At 41.5% G+C, this 17,756-nt stretch overlaps 1 protein-coding gene across 1 annotated transcript; it reads left to right on the top strand.

Moving 5' to 3' along the window:
* The first annotated feature begins 15,288 nt into the window (after positions 1–15,288).
* LOC139530552 (DNA-binding protein inhibitor ID-3-A-like) lies at positions 15,289–17,098 on the top strand. Its single transcript, XM_071327070.1, has 3 exons — positions 15,289–15,700; positions 16,041–16,121; positions 16,587–17,098. The coding sequence occupies exons 1-2, from the start codon at positions 15,398–15,400 to the stop codon at positions 16,092–16,094; spliced, it is 357 nt and encodes a 118-aa protein (XP_071183171.1). The 5' UTR covers positions 15,289–15,397; the 3' UTR covers positions 16,095–16,121; positions 16,587–17,098.
* Positions 17,099–17,756: the final 658 nt, after the last annotated feature.

Raw genomic sequence — 17,756 nt, 5'->3', positions numbered from 1 at the left:
CCTACCAGACCAGAGTTGACCGGCAAATAAATTGATTGATCATGTAAAAGTTTCATGTTTCTTTTTCCAATGCGGAGCGTTGCTTGAAATCTGATCTGAGAACAGAGTAGCATCTTCAACCTCAAAAATAAGATCATCAATCAGCTGTAAAATATTGATGATTCAAACATCCCCCCCCTGACCAGTTGATTAATTTGACCAATCAGTCATTGACAGAATCATCATGTTGAAATGTCACTTCTCCCGCCAGTCATTTAGGTTAAAGGGCGAGGTGATCCTGATCTAAGGGTAGTTTCTTAGGGTAGTTGTGGGTTGTTCTCCCTATTGGGGGAGGGTAAACTGATCCTAGATCTGTATGAAAGGAGAGGAGCAGAAAGGAAAGGAGATGTTCCTGACTGTGGTATCTCTACCAGCTGTTTCCCTGTACCCCTATCCCCCACTTCCCTCCCCTCATCCCCCCATCTCGCCCATCTCTTCACAATGAAACCAATACAAAAGAACAGGAAGTGCCTCTCGTTTACTAGAGGTCCAATCAAAGCCGTCATTATTCCCGTGTCACAATTTTTACAGGAAATAGCAGCTCAAAATATGCCAGCTGTGTGCAAGCGACAGGCGTGGGGGTATTCTTCTTTTTATTTTTTCCTTCTGTTTTCTAAAAGTAGCGCGTGACATAAAGGAGACTAGGAGGCATAGACTCAGCATCACCCACCGCCACCGTGCGCACAGTGTCGCTGTGTGGAGTGAGAAAAAAAGACCCACATTCTCTCTGGGGTTATTATTGTGCGCGACGTGAAAAGGATGGTTCCCATCATGAACTGGGTGCATTGTGTTAACCCCTTCGAGCAGGCATTCACTGCGTAGCCCCTTCCGTTCTGCATCTGTAAGTCCTCTGCTCGGATTACAGCATAAACAGGGATCCAGGTGAAGCCTAATGTTTTCCAGATGTTGCCGTGATGTCACCGGGAGGTTAGCGCAACGTTGTGTGTTGTTGTTCGTTGAGGAAGGCGAATAATCTGCTATTTGGACAAGGGCTTACATCTGGCAACTAGAGAACAGGGAGTGTTGCACACACACACAAAATAACGCACACACGCATGCACGCACCCACGTTAACACAAACAGAACCCTTATTTACCACTCACTTACTTACGTGCCAAGCCACAACATAACACAATGTCAACTGATGCATATTTGTAACTTTAGGCCTCATATAAAAAGTTGGTGGGAGGTGGAGGTTGTTAACACGTGGGTTGACATTAGACACGTGGGTTGACGTTAGATTCCCACCCCTAAACTTAACCAATAACATTTCTTCCCTTAGAACAAGATGGAATAAGGGAAACTCAAATCTGCTGTGTTGATTTCTGCTAGTTATTTTCTAACTTTTGTATCTACTTTTTAAAAAGATAATTCAAAAGACGGCAGCAAAGGCAACATCGTCCTAGCCTGTTTAGCGTTTGACCTTCGACCTTTCCTTTCTAACCCACTAGCATTGAGTCACGACGATGGATGAACTCTGTGTAAATTAATACTGGGCCAGCTCCAGGCATAAGTTACATAAGTGGTCTCATAGGGCCCTAGCTTTTTGGGGGGTTCTCAACAGTCGTGTTCTCAATGTACTGTTGAGAGTTAGAAAAGTAGAATACACAAGGTGCAATTTTAAAATTTGGTTAGTCATGTCAGTCACTGTCAGTCACTCAATTAGCCATGTCAGCTAACAATCTTAAATTGGTAAGTTAGTCTAGCTAGCTATCTAAACTTGTAGTAATAATGTCTGAAAACCGACCAGGTACGCAGGGCATGTGCCCAGGGGCCCTGACCTCCAAGGGGCCCCCATTGATTTTGTTAGTCATTCTCACTTGGCAAAATCTTTGTAATTGCAGGAAATTAGCTTTAAAACTGCAGACATTTCTCGCCACGCCATGGCAAAATGTGTAGAATTTAGGGAAATTTACTGTAAAACTGCAAAAAATATCTCTGCCCCATGGCAAAATTTTGAGAATTGCATGAAATTTGTAATAAAATTGCTAAACTTTTCTGTCCCATGGCAAATTGTGAAGAATTGTAGAAGGCTTGCTTTAAAACTGCAACATTTTCTATACTCCCCATGGCAAAATGTGTAGAATTGCAGGAAATTTACTTTAAAACATACATATTTCGGTTTTCCCCGCAAGGTGGTGGGCCCCCCCCAAAACAAATCTCACTTTGGGCCCCCAAATGGCTAGGGCCGGCCCTGTTTTAGGAGGTTTGTATGAGATGTAGTTAGGTGGTTGTGAGGATGCCTATCTTGTCATGTGTGTCTCTTCTTTCTCTCATTCTCTCTCTCTACCTCTGTTTCTTTTTGTTTCTCTCTCTCTCTCTGGTCTCTCTCTCTCTGGTCTCTCTCTCTCTCTGGTCTCTCTCTTGTTCTCTCTCTCCCTGATTTCCGTCATTATCTCGAAGCCTGTAGCCATGCTGCAGAAGTCTGCCATGCAGACAATCATTAACTGGAATTAATTCATTAATTAATGAATTTTATTTTTGTGTCAAATTGCCAGTTGGCAACCCATCTCTTATGGGATCAATTGACACATAAACAAACATTAGAATAATTCAGTGATAATTCAGTGATAATTCTTCCGGTGTTCTGTGCCGTGCGTACTGCGTAAAGAATGAAAACCAAATCAATAAATAATACGGTTACCCAAGCAATAATAATAACTCTAGAGCAGTATAAATAATTTTTTTAATCTATAAATACAGATAAATAAAGACAGAAAAATGAAACGGAAGGCGTTTGAACACGGTCTGGCACAAAGAGAAAATTCAAGTGTGAGACAGGCCTACACACAATCTACAGTATATACAGTACGTGCCCTTTGCTATATAGGAGCTAAAGATTTTATTTATTTAATTATAGGTCGCCACCTTTCTTTTATTCCAGGCTTTCTCAAAAAATTCTGGAAAAACGGAAATACACAATGGACAGAAAAACATTTCAGTTTTTGCTCATCACTCAGCCACATATCTGGTGGGCTTTCTGGAATAAATAAGGACAAGCGTATATTGTGGTAGAAAGGGCAATGGAGGATAACATGACGTTCATCTCTTTGAGGTCACAATAGTATTATACCGACCTGTTTCAATACGCAAAGGCAATATCCATGATCTTATCTGTGCACATAGCGATCTCTTGCTTTTAGGTAGGTTGTACAGAATATATCTGTCACACACAAATTCACCCTTAATCAAATAAAAGGTTCTCAATGTGGGTTTATGATTCATCTCCTCCACACATTTATCTTCATATTGCATCGTCAGTTCTTTTTTAATAGCGTCTATGTCTTCCTTCATTTGGTTGTCGTACAAATGTTCACAGTCAGACTGTTGGAAAAGGTCAGACATTTCAGTTTCCCTGCCTCCCCCTGCGGAGAGATCCCATTGAAAAACTTTGCTGTCTATTCCAAAGTCTCACCATACACACCTTCCACTCACAGGATTCTCAGCCCATGTTCCCAGTTATTGCCAGTATAGGAGCAAACTTGTGGACACTTCAACAAGAATGTACTGCTCCGTTATGGGCATGTTTGTTTTAATGCATTGACACAGGTGAGGTGAGCACCAATGGAGTTATTTAACCTCTAATAGTCTAAGCCATTCTACTAAGCTAACATATGGAATTGTTTTAAGATGGTCATTGATAATTTAGCTATTTGATTTAGAATTTTAGGAATAATAAAAATAAAATATTTGAATTTGGCCTTTACTACTATTGCCCATAGCGACGCATTGTGTTACACATTTATAAATGGCAAAAAAAGACAGTCAAAAAATAAATCATTAGGAATAAGGTTTTGAAGTGTCTGTCATATATCTAGAAGATATTTGAAAGCTCAGGGAATATATTTTTTGACACATATTTTTGTTGACACAAACCTACCTCCATACTTCAATTCATTTGTATGGGTTACCTTCGTACAAGTCCCATGATACTTGTGGGGGTTGTAGATTAAAACAGAGAACACCATTGTATTCGTGAGAGTCATATTAGTTTGTAGCCCAAACCGTTCGGACGCTACAGACAAAAGTTGGCACGTCAGTATTACCAACTGTAGACGAGTCCCGTGGGGCTTGCCAAACCATTCAGACGCTACAGACGTTTTTGTGAGAAGACCAGTTTTCGTGATGTCTCATGGTCTGACGAACACCGCTGTAGCTTGGCCACCTTCCGCCACACATCCGTAAGGCCGACATAGACGGAGGTGGTGGATTGAGATGCAGCCAATGCAAAAAATCTCATATCACTAGCTTAAACTGACCGATTTTGATGGGATTTGTTTTTACTATGTTACTTAGATTGACACATGGCTCTTAATTAACAGCCATTAGAGGGTCGTCGCAAAGAGGATAAACACACGCACACACACACTAGCAGATAAACAGACACAAACATACACAAATGTGTGCATATACACACACACACACACACTCAATTGTTAACGACTGTCTCCTATACTGTAAATAACCATTGGCACATGGCTAGGTGTCAGTGCAAATTAAAATGTGTGTACTCTGATTAGACATACAGTACCAGTCAAAAGTTTGGACACACCTACTCATTCAAGGGTTTTTCTTTATTTTACAATTTTCTACATTGTAGAATAATAATGAAGACATCAAAACTATGAAATAACACATATGGAATCATGTAGTAACCAAAAAAGTGTTAAACAAATCAACATGTATTTTATATTTGAGATTCATCAAAGTAGGGGGGGGTGCTTTTCTGGTGACAATCTCAGTGATTTATTTAGAATTCAAGGGACACTTAAGCAGCATGGCTACCACAGCATTCTGCAGCAATACACCATCCCATCTGGTTTGAGCTTAGTGGGACTATCATTTGTTTTTCAACAGGACAATGACCCAAAACACACCTCCAGGCTGTGTGAGGGCTATTTGACCAAGAAGGAGAGTGATGGGGTGCTGCACCTGGCTTCCACAATCACACAACCTCAACCCAATTGAGTTGGTTTGGGATGAGTTGGAGAGCAGAGTGAAGGAAAAGCAGCCAACAAGTGCTCAGCATATGTGGGAACTCCTTCAAGACTGTTGGAAAAGCATTCCAGGTGAAGCTGGTTGAGAAAATGCCAAGACTGCAAAGCTGTCATCAAGGCAAAGAGTGGCTACTCTGAAGAATCTAAAATATTAAATATATTTTGATTTCTTTAACACTTTTTTGGTTACTACATGATTCCATATGTGTTATTTTATAGTTATGAAGTCTTCACAATTATTCTACAATGTAGAATATATATATGTATATATATATATATATGTATATATATTTTTTTTTTTACTTGAATGAGTAGGTGTGTCCAAACTTTTGACTGATACTGTAGGTACAGTACATAACAACACACCCAATACACACTCATACACACTAATGAATATACACAGCCTACAACAACATGTACTATGAATACTCTGCAGAGACATTAACACCTCATGATTTGGACCATCCTCTATCTCTAATAGCTGTCTTTGTGAGTCTGTGAGGGTTTAGTTCTTTAGGGCCTATCACCGTTTTTCGCAGTTTCAAAGGAGCTACTCTCGTCCTTCACTGTGTGAATCTTATCTCTCCCTGTTTGAAGCATTTGTCTTCATCTGAGCTCTGTATGTTAAGTTCATCGACCTATTATCTGTCTGTTCTCCTTCTTACTTTATTTCCTTCTTTCTTTTTTTATCTTTCTTTCTTTCTCTCACCTTTCTTCTTTTATTTCTTCCTTTCTCTCACTTTCTTTCTCTCTCTCACTCGCTCTTGCTCCCTCTCTTAGCTCTGTGTGTCTGTAGTGTGTCCTCTCAGAAAAGGAAGTGATGTCACTGATGTCACTTAATGTGTTTTACTGTTCAATTAAACGTAGCCCTGTCTCAGCGCATTCTTCAGACTCCAAGATTGCCTAGCTTACATGAGCAACACTCTAGCAATGTCAATGCTAAAGGCCTTGGTGACTTAATACCAATTGCTTCGTTTTTATTTCAGAGATGCAAACATTGTAGTTGCTTCTGTTACAGTACATATCATGCACTCAGTAGATGAGCCCCCAATATATTTTGGATTGCCACTGTGGGATTAATAAAGTTGTATTGAATTGAATACAGTCGTCTTGCAATAGCTGGTTTATAGTGTACGTGAGTGCATAGCCACGAGACTTCTCTAAAATGCTAGCTGCTCACATTCTTCTACCAGCTGTACCAATTGAACATCACTCTCACGAATATATTTTTGTATCATTATTAATGACAATGTTATTTTAAGTATAAGAGCTATACTGGTTTGTGAGAACTTTGTTTTCAGGGCCGTGCCTCTTTTGGTCATGTGAAGAGAAGAGATGAGAACATACCATTTGAGGAATCTTGAGAGCCAATGATCCTCGGCCACACTGGAAGGTCTAACCTAGTGGTGAGGAGATATTTTGAGCCAATTACAGAGTGAAGAAAGTATGCTAGGCTAGCAGGAAATGAGCACACACAGGACAATACACAGATCGGAGACTAGGAGTGCATCCCAAATGACACCCTATTCCCTATATAGTGCACTACTTTTGGTCAAAAGTAATGTACTATATGGAATAGGGTGCCATTTGGGACACGATACCTATGCATTTCCAATTAACGTCTATAGCTCTTACACTGAGTCCTGTCTGGCCTTAGCCCAGCATTCAACACAATAAACAATAGGCCTATACCGTAATGGTTGACATATTTCACACACAAGACTTTCAGTGATATCTTACATCACCATCCACAATGCATCTGTTACACTGACCCTGAGTTAAGTATACGAAACCCCCACATACCTTCAGCTATACGTAATAAAATGAATACCATTTGTGCATGAATAATAAGATGAATTTCCATGTTTAGACATATGTCCCAGACTAAGCCTGTTTCTGTGATATTGTCTCACCATTCAGACTGACTCGTTAGAGTGTGTGGAAGAGAGAGGGGCAGGGGCTGGACGGACAATACGAATGGATGACGGACAGACACACAGGTGGGCAGAGAGACACATAAACAGAGATAAAGACAAGACGAACCAATCGACAGACCAACCGTCCCACTGTACGAAAGACGAGACAGACAGACAGACTGACCGACCTACAGACAGACATGGTTTCTGTTCTGATTAGCTTACTTTCTCACTAATTTGTGCAAGACTCTCACCTAATCAGGTCACCCTGTGTCCCAGACCCCTCCTTGTGTGCAACCATCTGGAAGGGGTAAGGGTTGGTCGGAGGGGGGTAAGGGAGTGGCGGGGAGGGGGGTAAGGGGGTAAGGGGGAGATCAGTGACCCAGATTGGCAGAGGGTGAGTGGAGGAGGAGAGCAGGGGGAGGAGGAGGGAGGAGAGGGGGATCAGCTGTGTGTCACCTCTCAATCCCATTGTTTCACTTCATTAGAGGTGTGTGGAGGAGATGGAGTGATGAGGAGAAGAGGGGGAAGGGGGGATGGGGGAGAAGATGGAAGGAGTGGAGCTGAAGATGGCTTAAGAAAGAGAGTGAGCGAAGGGAGAGGGGGATGGAGAAAGTAACTGCTGTGACCCGTCTTATTTCTCAGGGACCCTCTTGACCCAGAAACTCACACTAGCGCACACAGGTGCAGAGATACCCACCAGGGAGCTCTTGTCCTCCCACTTTGTGTCTCTCAGAGACCTGACCAGCTGAACCCACAGCAGTAGCAGGGCCCTTTCCTTCTCCCTCACTATCTACCTTTCTCTCTTTCACCTCTACCTCGATCTACCTCTCTTTCTGGCTCCCTCTTTAACTCCCTCTATCTGTCTATCTATACCCCTCTTCCCAACTGTCTGACTTCCTCTTCATCCCCCTCTCTCTCAGACACACACAAGAACTGGGTCCTCAAATGGCTTTTGCCTAAAGAGGGAATCAGATTCAGAATCCCTTTATTCGCTAAGTACATTTACACATACCTGGAATTTTACTTAGTGAGAAGGTGCTGCCAGCAATATACAATGTAGAATCCAGACACAAGTCAACATGGTCATCATACAATTTAAATACAGTGAACATAAAACATACAACTCTGGAGAGAAGCAACACTATCACTATGACTGCCAGACTCTCCTTCAAGTTCTCTGTTCACCCAGGGCGTTAGATGTAACTTCGCAACATAGTAAATGTTGGTAACTGGCGGTTGGAGGAGGCAGCCGGAGGGCTCTTAGATTGGGGGGTTTGGAGGGATGCCATGGCTACTACGGACACAGACGTTCAGCCATGTTCCTCAGGCTGTAGCAGACTGGCAGGGTGACTGACTGACCGACCGGCTGCCTGGTTGACTGACTGACTGGCTGGGTCTGTTGTGCTCATCGGTCCTACCATGGTCCTATCCAAAGAGACTGACATTGTTTTGCAATTTTAAACAGAGAGTTTTTTGTTGTTGTTGTTAGAGGCTGTTAGGTTTCCATTCATGTTAATCCAATATTCAAATTGTTCCAGATGGGGCTGGTTTAGCTTAACCTTAGTTTACCTTGGTCCAAGGAACATCCCAATTGGCAGCACCCAATTGGCCCAGCGTCGTCCGGGTTTGGCCGTCATTGTAAATAAGAATTTGTCCTTAACTGACTTGCCTAGTTAAATAAAGGTTAAATAAAAATACAAAAAATCACATGGGTCTGATAGATGCCAGAAGAGTCTTATGGGATCGGCATTTATTAGATTTATCAGCTGAACCAAAGTTACGTTTTCCATATGAGATGGCAGAGACATTTTCCAACTATGCAGACTAATATAAGGCATTGTGCATCGTAAACTGATTACCGGGGGAAAAAAAGATCTGGTCTAGATGGGTCTAAATTTGTAACATGTCTAGTCTACCACAGGATCATAATGACATACCTTATGTCTGTCTGTCTGTCTGTCTGTCCGTCCGTCCGTCTGTCTACCTTGTCTGTCTGTCTATGTGTCTATAGACCCAAAACATGACTTCTCACGTGACTATGGCATCATACTGGCATTGTGTTCATCTGCAAGGTCCCTCCCGCCTCCAAATGTACCTCAGGTGCGGCAGACACTAGCCTAAGCAAAGGTATGTGACATTGGACTCAGCCAGCTTTTTCTGTGTTTACGCCAAAGAAAAGGGGCATGTCTGAAACAAATGGCTACTCCGGCAGGTCTCTTCTTGAAAGGCACAAACAGTTTGTTCTCCGATAAAGAGATAAAAACAGGGGGCGGCTAGGCACACTATGAGCAGGCCACGTTTGGCCTTCTGTTAGCTTGTTTCAGCTTGTCTTCCTCCCTTGTCATTCCCAGTGCCCATCCCAATATTGTATTTATGCAACAACATCAGAAAGAGAAAACCTTGTGCGCAGCACTGCGTCTAGATCAAGGTGCTGGTTTTGGTATTGGCATTGTGCAGTTCACAGGGACATTTCTAGCTGAGAACATGATAGTGGTGATTATTAATGTTCCCATGGTGTGGAGGTCATTACATGGTTACTGTAAACCTACATGGGTGGCAAAATTCTGGTAACTTTCACAAAAATTCCCAGGTTTTTCAGAAATCCTGGGTGGAGGATTCAGGATTTCCTGCTTATTCTCTTCTGATTCTGGGAATCTTCCAACCGGGATTTTAGCCCAGGGATCATCAACTAGATTCAGCTGCGGGACAATTTTTTCTTGAGTGGATGGTCAGGGGGCCGGAACATAATTACAAATCATTTGTAGACTGCAAACTGACCGCAAGAAGCCCAAACGGATATAATTGACTGAAACATCATAATTTCAAACCTTGCTTACATTTGTATACGATCATGTCTCTTATGTGTGGGAATACTTTGGAACAGGTTCCAAAATTAAAATCACTTGGAGCTGATTTGCTGGTGTTTTTATCATATTTTATGTCCAACAATAAAAATATGAAAAAGCTTTTCTTTTTATCAGAAACCTTGGGGGGACAAATAAAATTGGCGCCAATTGGGGAACCCTGCCTTAGGCTCTATAGAATTGTCCTGAAGAACATTGTCTCAATGAAGATATACTATAAATACTCATATAGCAAAACGAAATTAAATTAAGTTATTATGTGTTATTATTTAGTTACTATTCAGTTACTATAGGCCTTAGTAACTGTCCTGAAGAAGATCATCTCGATCATGATTTATTGTACATATCATAGTTTATGTTCAAAAGTAAAAAGAGATTTCAGTAATGCCAGTTATGCTGCATGGTCAACTAATGCAGTTCTGCTGTATATGGACATTTGTTCATGCTGTTGTGATAATGTGACATTCTCAAATGCTGTGAATGAATATGATATTAGCTACTATTATCAGATAGATTTTTATCAGAGTCAAATATTATCAGACTTAGCATACATTGTTTGGGAGTTGGACACAGTGGCATGAGAGAGCGCATTGGAATTTCTAAGCCCCTCAAAGCCTCAAAGAAAACTCAAGGGTCTTCTTTGATGCCAGACAGAGGGGGAGAGGAGTTGGATGACACTACAGATAACACAAATTATGTTTCATTCTGTAAATGACCCTGTGATACTTGTGGGAAAAGGTGCCCTTCCCACTGGGCACACACTGATTGAATCAACGTTGTTTCCACGTCATTTCTTTGAAATTACATTAAACCAATGTGGAATAGATGTTGAATTGACTTCTATGCACAGTGGGTTTTGTCTTCAATTGCCTGCCTTTCCAACCGCCTGTGTGTGAGTGTGGGGCTAGCTCTCAGCGAGATGACACGGGACTTCTAGCTACTCTCTCCTCTTTTGTTACCAGGAGAAGAAATAGAGAGTCTTTGTTGACAGCGGATTAAAAAACGAACGCCTTGAAAGGTTTTCTTTGGGTAGAGGCGAGGGGGAGGCGACAGGGGTTACGAGGGGGGGGGGGTGGGGTGGGGAGGGCGATGCTAATTATGCATGGCGATTGTTGATAGCTTGATTGTCTGCGTCCAGCTGCACGGAGGACCGGGGGAGAGAGAGAGGGCGGGGATGCGGAGCGAGGCAGACTCACTGACGCCAGTCTCGAAATTCTCCCATCCATTGAAAGAGAGCCTCGTTTGTGTCGGGGCCTTTCCAACAGCGCAGCGCGAGGGCACCTGATCCCTGCCCAGACGCACCAGTGTCACATGGATTCAGAGCTCTGGAATCTGCAAATGGGAAATAGAAAAATCCTGGGTGCGGAGGGAATCAACTTGCAGGCCACTGCGTAGGCTATGCCATTTTTGACCATCCAGAATTATAACATTGTAGCCTACCAAAGCGAAAAAAGTGTTCATCATTTTGCAGTATGCTGTTATAACTATAATAACAATATAACTGTATTATATAACTTTTTCTTATTCTTATAATTTCATATAGCCCAACTTTGTTCATCACCATATTCTTCCAATTTGTATTGATTTAATGTTTATACATATGCAATAATATGCAGTTGCTTGTACAGATAACACATACAGTACCAGTCAAAAGTTTGGACACACCTACTCATTGAAGGGGTTTTCTTTATTTTTACTATGTTCTACATTGTAGAATAATAGTGAAGACATCAAAACTATGAAGTAACACATATGGAATCATGTAGTAACCAAAAAATTACTAAACAAATGTTAATATATTTTATATTTGAGATTCTTCAGAGTAGCCACCCTTTGCCTTGACGGCTTTGCACACTCTTGGCATTCTCTCAACCAGCTTCACCTGGAATGCTTTTCCAACAGTCTTGAAGGAGTTCCCACATATGCTGAACACTTGTTGGCTGCTTTTCCTTCACTCTGCGGTCCAACTCATCCCAAACCATCTCAATTGAATTGAGGTCGGGTGTAGGCTGTCATTGTAAACAAGAATTTGTTCTTAACTGACTTGCCTAGTTAAATAAAGGTTCAATTTAAAAATATATATTTAAAAAATTGTGGAGGCCGGGTAATCTGATGCAGCACTCCATCACTTCTTGGTCAAATAACACTTACACAGCCTGTTGAAAAGCAAATTACAGGTCCCACTAAGCGCAAACTAGATGGGATGGCGTATCGCTACAGAATGCTGTGGTAGCCATGCTGGTTAAGTGTGCCTTGAATTGTTAATAAATCACAGACAGTGTCACCAGCAAAGCACCCCCACACCATTGCACCTCCTCCTCCATGCTTCACTGTGGGAACCACACATGCTGAGATCATCCATTCACCTACTCTGCGTCTCACAATGACACGGTGGTTGGAACCAAAATTCTCAAATGTGGACTCATCAGACCAAAGGACAGATTTCCACCGATCTAATGTCCATTTCTCAAGCAAGTCACTTCTTCTTATTGGTGTCCCTCTAGTAGTGGTTTCTTTGCAGCAATTCGACCATGCAGGCATAATTCACGCAGTCTCCTCTGAACAGTTGATGTTAAGTTGTGTCTGTTACTCTGAAGCTTTTATTTGGGCTGCAATTTTTGAGGCTGGTAACACTAATGAACGTATCCTCTGCAGCAGAGGTAACTCTGGGTCTTCCTTTTCTGTGTCGGTACTCATAAGAGCCAGTTTCATCATAGCGCTTGATGTTTTTTGCGACTGCACTTGAAGAAACTTTAAAAGTTCTTGAAATTTTCTGGATTGACTGACCTTCATGTCTTTAAGTAATGATGGACTGTCATTTCTATTTGCTTATTTGAGCTGTTCTTGCCATAATATGGACTTGATATTTTACCAAATAGGGCTATCTTCTGTATACCAGACACAACACAACGGATTTGCTCAAACGCATTAAGAAGGAAAGAAATTGCACAAATTCACTTTGAACAAGACACACCGGTTAATTCAAATGCATTCCAAGTGGCTACCTTATGGAGCTGGTTGAGAGAATGCCACGAGTTTGCAAAGCTGTCGTCAAGGCAAAGGGTGGCTACTTTGAAGAATCTCAAATATATTTTGATTTGTTATTTAACAAGGCAAGTCAGTTAAGAACAAATTCTTATTTACAATGACAGCCTAGGAACAGCAGGTTAACTGCCTTATTCAGGGGCAGAACAATATATTTTTACCTTGTCAGCTCAGGGATTCGATCTAACAACCTTTCAGTTACTAGTCCAACACTCTAACCACAAGGCTACCTGCCGTTCAGCACTTTTTTAATTACTACATGATTCCATATGTGTTATTTCATAGTTTTCATGTCTTCACTATTATTCTACAATGTAGAAAATAGTAAAAAATAAAGAAAAACCCTTGAATGAGTAGGTGTGTCCAAACTTTTGACTGGTACTGTATAAATAGTAATTTTCCCACCAGGCCAGAGATTTTAGGAAAATATTTGTCCACCCTCCTACCCTTGACATATTTAAGAGGTCGAAGTCTTGTTAGGACAACAAATAACGTTCACAAATTGTATTTTTAATATAGCAATGGACCGAAGACTGGTCACACCACACGTTATAACATGAGTGGTTCGCTCTTGAATGAGGTCATTCAATTACTTGTAGTCATTAGGGGTCAAGGCAGTGGATAGCAGGGGTCAAGGCAGTGGATAGCAGCCTACCCGCTGACATTAACATCTGTGCAACCACTGCAAAGGGGCGGGCTATTGGGCCAACTTCACCGGTAGTGCTTATCCATCAGAAAACAATTAAGCTACCTCTTTATTTGTTCATAATATAAAAATACTGAGCGTGAAAACTCCTTCCTAAATCTATATTTTTCTATGTTTGTGTGTTTTAATTGAATCTTTAACACATCCTGGGTTTACCAACTGATGACAAATATGCACTCCCTCTTTCTTCAGATGATGCATACACCAACATAAATGTTATCTACTACTATTATTATTGACTCTAACAAGGATTGGTTGCGCTGTCAGAGGAGAGGAACCAAATGGGTTATTTTTAGAGAGTCAGCGTATTGTCAATCTCATGCATTATAGGTCGGGAGTTGGGACAAATCTCAGTGGGCTGCGGCAACAGAAACAGAGAAAAGGGGGCAGGTCCACGACTTTGAGTGAAGGGCCCAGTAAGCGAGCTCCACGAAGAGGTTCTGGTGAGGGCGGGCGTTTGCCATGAGGGGCGCGTTGGAGCGGGTGAATGGATGACGTCGGGAGACTGGCGCCAGGCTGTCTGGGACTGGCGCGTTAGATCAACACAGCTGGGGTGGAATAGGACACACAGCTGGCGCAAGGGTGCATTCCTCCACAAAACAGGATTGTGAGAAAAGGGAAAATTAGACCAAAAAGGAACAGAGGGACACACTTTGATTTAAACAAAAAATGCATGGGTTAAAAAGAAAGAGAACAATTTATAACTTATTTTCAGTAAGTGTTCATCCCGAATTGTATTCACATCACCCAAAGGATGTTTTCGTCTGCCGTGACTAACTAGATTTCATATTTGTTTGGATTTGGTTCTTATCTTTTATCTTTATTTTAATTGAGAGGAAAATGATCAAGGAAAATCCTTGAGAGTGGTGGGGAGATATAGACACTGTTCACAATTTAGCTATAAAACAGAGAGGGTTGCTGGGGCTATAATAAAACAAAGATAATAATATGATAGCTAATAATAACAAATTAAAAACTGTAATTCACAATGAAGGGAGTTTGAACTTTCAAGCACTCATGTATGATAAGGTTTATAACTGTTTGGATAAGTTATCTAATTTCTTGTGAATGGAAAGGATTGTTATTCCTATAAAGCGAGTGAATGGTGTGAAATCCATCACCTTTCATACCGCTTATAATTATAGGATTTTCAAGCTGTCTGCCTGCTCTCTGTCTTGTCTCTTGACATCTTTTAAAACCATGTGACGCCAAGAGAGGTGAAAAAAAAAGATTCCAGACGCCGAGATGTCTGTAAAGTCATGACAGGAACAAACTGCCGTTAAAGATGTAAAGGTAACGTGTGGCTTCAATTTGATAAAGAAAGAAGATCCAGAGTGGGCCCTAAGCCCATATTTGTCTTGGCACAAACTATGTCACTGAGCAGAATAGTAGCCTAATCATATTTAGGCCTATTAATCAAGTAGAATAGCCTATCATATGTTGTCATCCGTATTCAGTGCTCACCAAAATATGCTTTGTTGATTGTAGCCAAATAGGCCTACCTGAAATTAAGTGTCTAATTGTTGGTCAATCCCTCATAGCACCCCCCCCCCCCCCCCCCCTCATAGGTGACGTTTGAACATCCAATCAGAAACCCTATGCTCCTCAGAACCACCAGGAAGTCTCTACACTGGCTAATCAGAGTTCGAGGGTTTATTTATTTGTGAGAAGGGGGCGGCGACTGGTTGACAATGGTGTATAAAGCCACCCTCACACTAACAGAATTACTGTAGCTGGTTGTTGCCTGAGTGAGAATATTGGATCCTTCTTATCCGAATCGGAACGTCATTTCGAATTGAAATAATTAATTGTAGCCTACTCACAAACATGAAAGCCATCAGTCCAATGAGATCTGTCAGAAGCTGCTACGAAGCTGTCCGCTGCATTTCGGATCAGAGTCTCTCCATCACCCGGAATAAGCCATCTATGGAGGAACCCGTGGGCGCGTTGTGCGATATGAATGACTGCTACTCGAAACTCAAGGAGCTGGTACCGAGTATCCCACAGAACAAGTCAGTCAGCCAAGTGGAAATTCTGCAGCACGTTATCGACTACATCTTCGACCTGCAAATCGCGCTAGAAGACGAGTCTTCAGCGACAACCACGCCTGACTTGGTGCTGTCACTAAAGGTGAAGATGGTTGCCCCTCGCCCGCCCACGTTATGCTGAATTTTATTGCATGTCTCTTTAATTCCTATTGTATGAAATGGAGGAATAGACGTGCATGTAACGGAAGACATGTTTTTCGCTATGTTTTACCTATGAACAATGTGATGTTGTTGGAAAGAGATTCTGTAACACTGTAACATGGTGAACGGTCAAAATGTATTCATCAAGTATCGGTGCGTGTTGCACTATATGTAACCAGTGTATCCACTCCATGCGTCATTGTTTATATCTTGTTGTCAAGTCTGGCTAAGAATTTCGCTTTCAGTGGCTATAATATTTCTAATTTTTCTTTTCCATGAAGACTGCAGACCTTGCACGCAATTTCTCCCAAGAAGATGGACGATTGTGCCATTAAACAGGAGGAATGTGACTTCCAGAAATGGTAGGTATCTATACATCTGTTTACATCTATTCATGTGTTATTGCTGTTGCATTACATGTATATATAATCTCCAATTTGCTGTGAATAGGCTGGCAATGGCATTGGACTGCTTCAGGAAAAAAGTGTGTGAACAAACTCCATACTTCTTCAAATTATTAACAACAATAAATAGCAATATCAGGCACTGGTTTTGGAGATGAAGGGGGCATTGCTATGCAGGGAAAGAGTCTAGTCCCCTTTACCCTCTTTTTCTTACCCCCCTCTCACCATGGTTGCCAATTAGCCAAGCCAGCGAATGTGTAGGGGATTCATTGCTATCAGCCTGGGGTTAGTGAAAGTTCCACACTAGGCGCCAGTCTGTCTGCTCCCTTTCTCCAGTGGAGGGAGGGAGAGAGGGAGGGAGCGTGAGAGAGGCAGAGAGAGAGTACTGACTTAACTTTTTCTTCCCTTTCTCTCTGTGTGCAGGTGCAGAGAAACACATGTCTCCACTTCACTCTGGGTTAGAGGATAAGAGGGGCAGAAAGAAGGGGTAGTATTTGGAGTGGGGGGGGAAAGAGGATCAACAGCTTCTCTACACTCCTCCAGTCACTTCTCACCAGACGTGGCGAAAACCAACACCAAAGCAGAAAAATATTTGAATGGATATACTCTCTACTTGTTCCTCTCAGTAGTTTTTTGTGTATGTGTGTGTACCCCCCTCCCCTTGTTATCTTATCATTTGAAGGTTTTTCCAACTAGGTCAAATTGTGTACATATCTAATTTGTGAAAGCTATGAGGGAGATAGTTCAGAAGAATGTGGTCTGGGGGGGGGTCCTTGGTTAGGATCACAACTCTATACTAGAGTTGATTGTAAATGTTTGTAGGGATTGTGTATTTCTACTGACAATGTCAAATAATTGCTGAGTTTTATCAACTTTTTATAAAAGTGTGTTTTGTATGTACGTTCTTATGTAATAAAATTACTAAATGTTCCGAACGTTCTGTGAAGTACTGTAGCTTTTTTTTTCTTGGATAGTAATAACTTTAGGGTCGCGTCCCAAAAATGGCACCTTGTTCCCTTGGCAGTGCACACTTTTAGTCAAGGCCCATAGCAGTGCCCTTATATAGGGAATATGGTGCTATTTGGGACATATTTTGTATATATATATATACACACAGTATATATATATATAGTATGGTGGCTGATTAGCTTGAAGAACTCTTATGATTTCATAAAATACTTTGAGATGACAGGATGTATTCAACAGGCGATTGAGGTCTTGTGGTTGGAAATCACATGACGGGTGTTTCCTGTATCTATCTCAGTTTTTCCATGAGCATAGGCCCTAACGTAAGCAGCACGCTCTCTAGGTGCTAATCATGATGGTATTCAGAGGAGTTGACACCTAGTTACAAATAACATTACTCTTATTGTATCCAATCAACACAACTTAATAGATCAAAACTGGTTTGATCGCCTATAATTGTGTTTGTAGCCTAATGATTTTCACCTATCCTAACAGAAGTCAACAGCTTTCCCACTGGACACAGACATTTAATTTTGATTTACATTTAATTTACATTTCGTTGAGTTGTCAACTAACGTGAATTCAAAGTAAAATCAACAACACAAATCACCATGTCATTGGATTTAG

The sequence above is a fragment of the Salvelinus alpinus genome, chromosome 9 (assembly GCF_045679555.1).
Source record: "Salvelinus alpinus chromosome 9, SLU_Salpinus.1, whole genome shotgun sequence".
Lineage (NCBI taxonomy): Eukaryota > Metazoa > Chordata > Actinopteri > Salmoniformes > Salmonidae > Salvelinus > Salvelinus alpinus.
This window is presented reverse-complemented; position numbering and strand designations above follow the sequence as displayed.

What these genes read in the sequence shown, in the direction of transcription:
- LOC139530552 (XM_071327070.1), top strand. Translation starts at nt 15,398, where the DNA reads ATGAAAGCCATCAGTCCAATGAGATCTGTCAGAAGCTGCTACGAAGCT. An exon ending in ACTTGGTGCTGTCACTAAAG is followed by an intron (nt 15,701 to 16,040) that starts GTGAAGATGGTT and finishes TTTTCCATGAAG; the next exon opens with ACTGCAGACCTTGCACGCAA.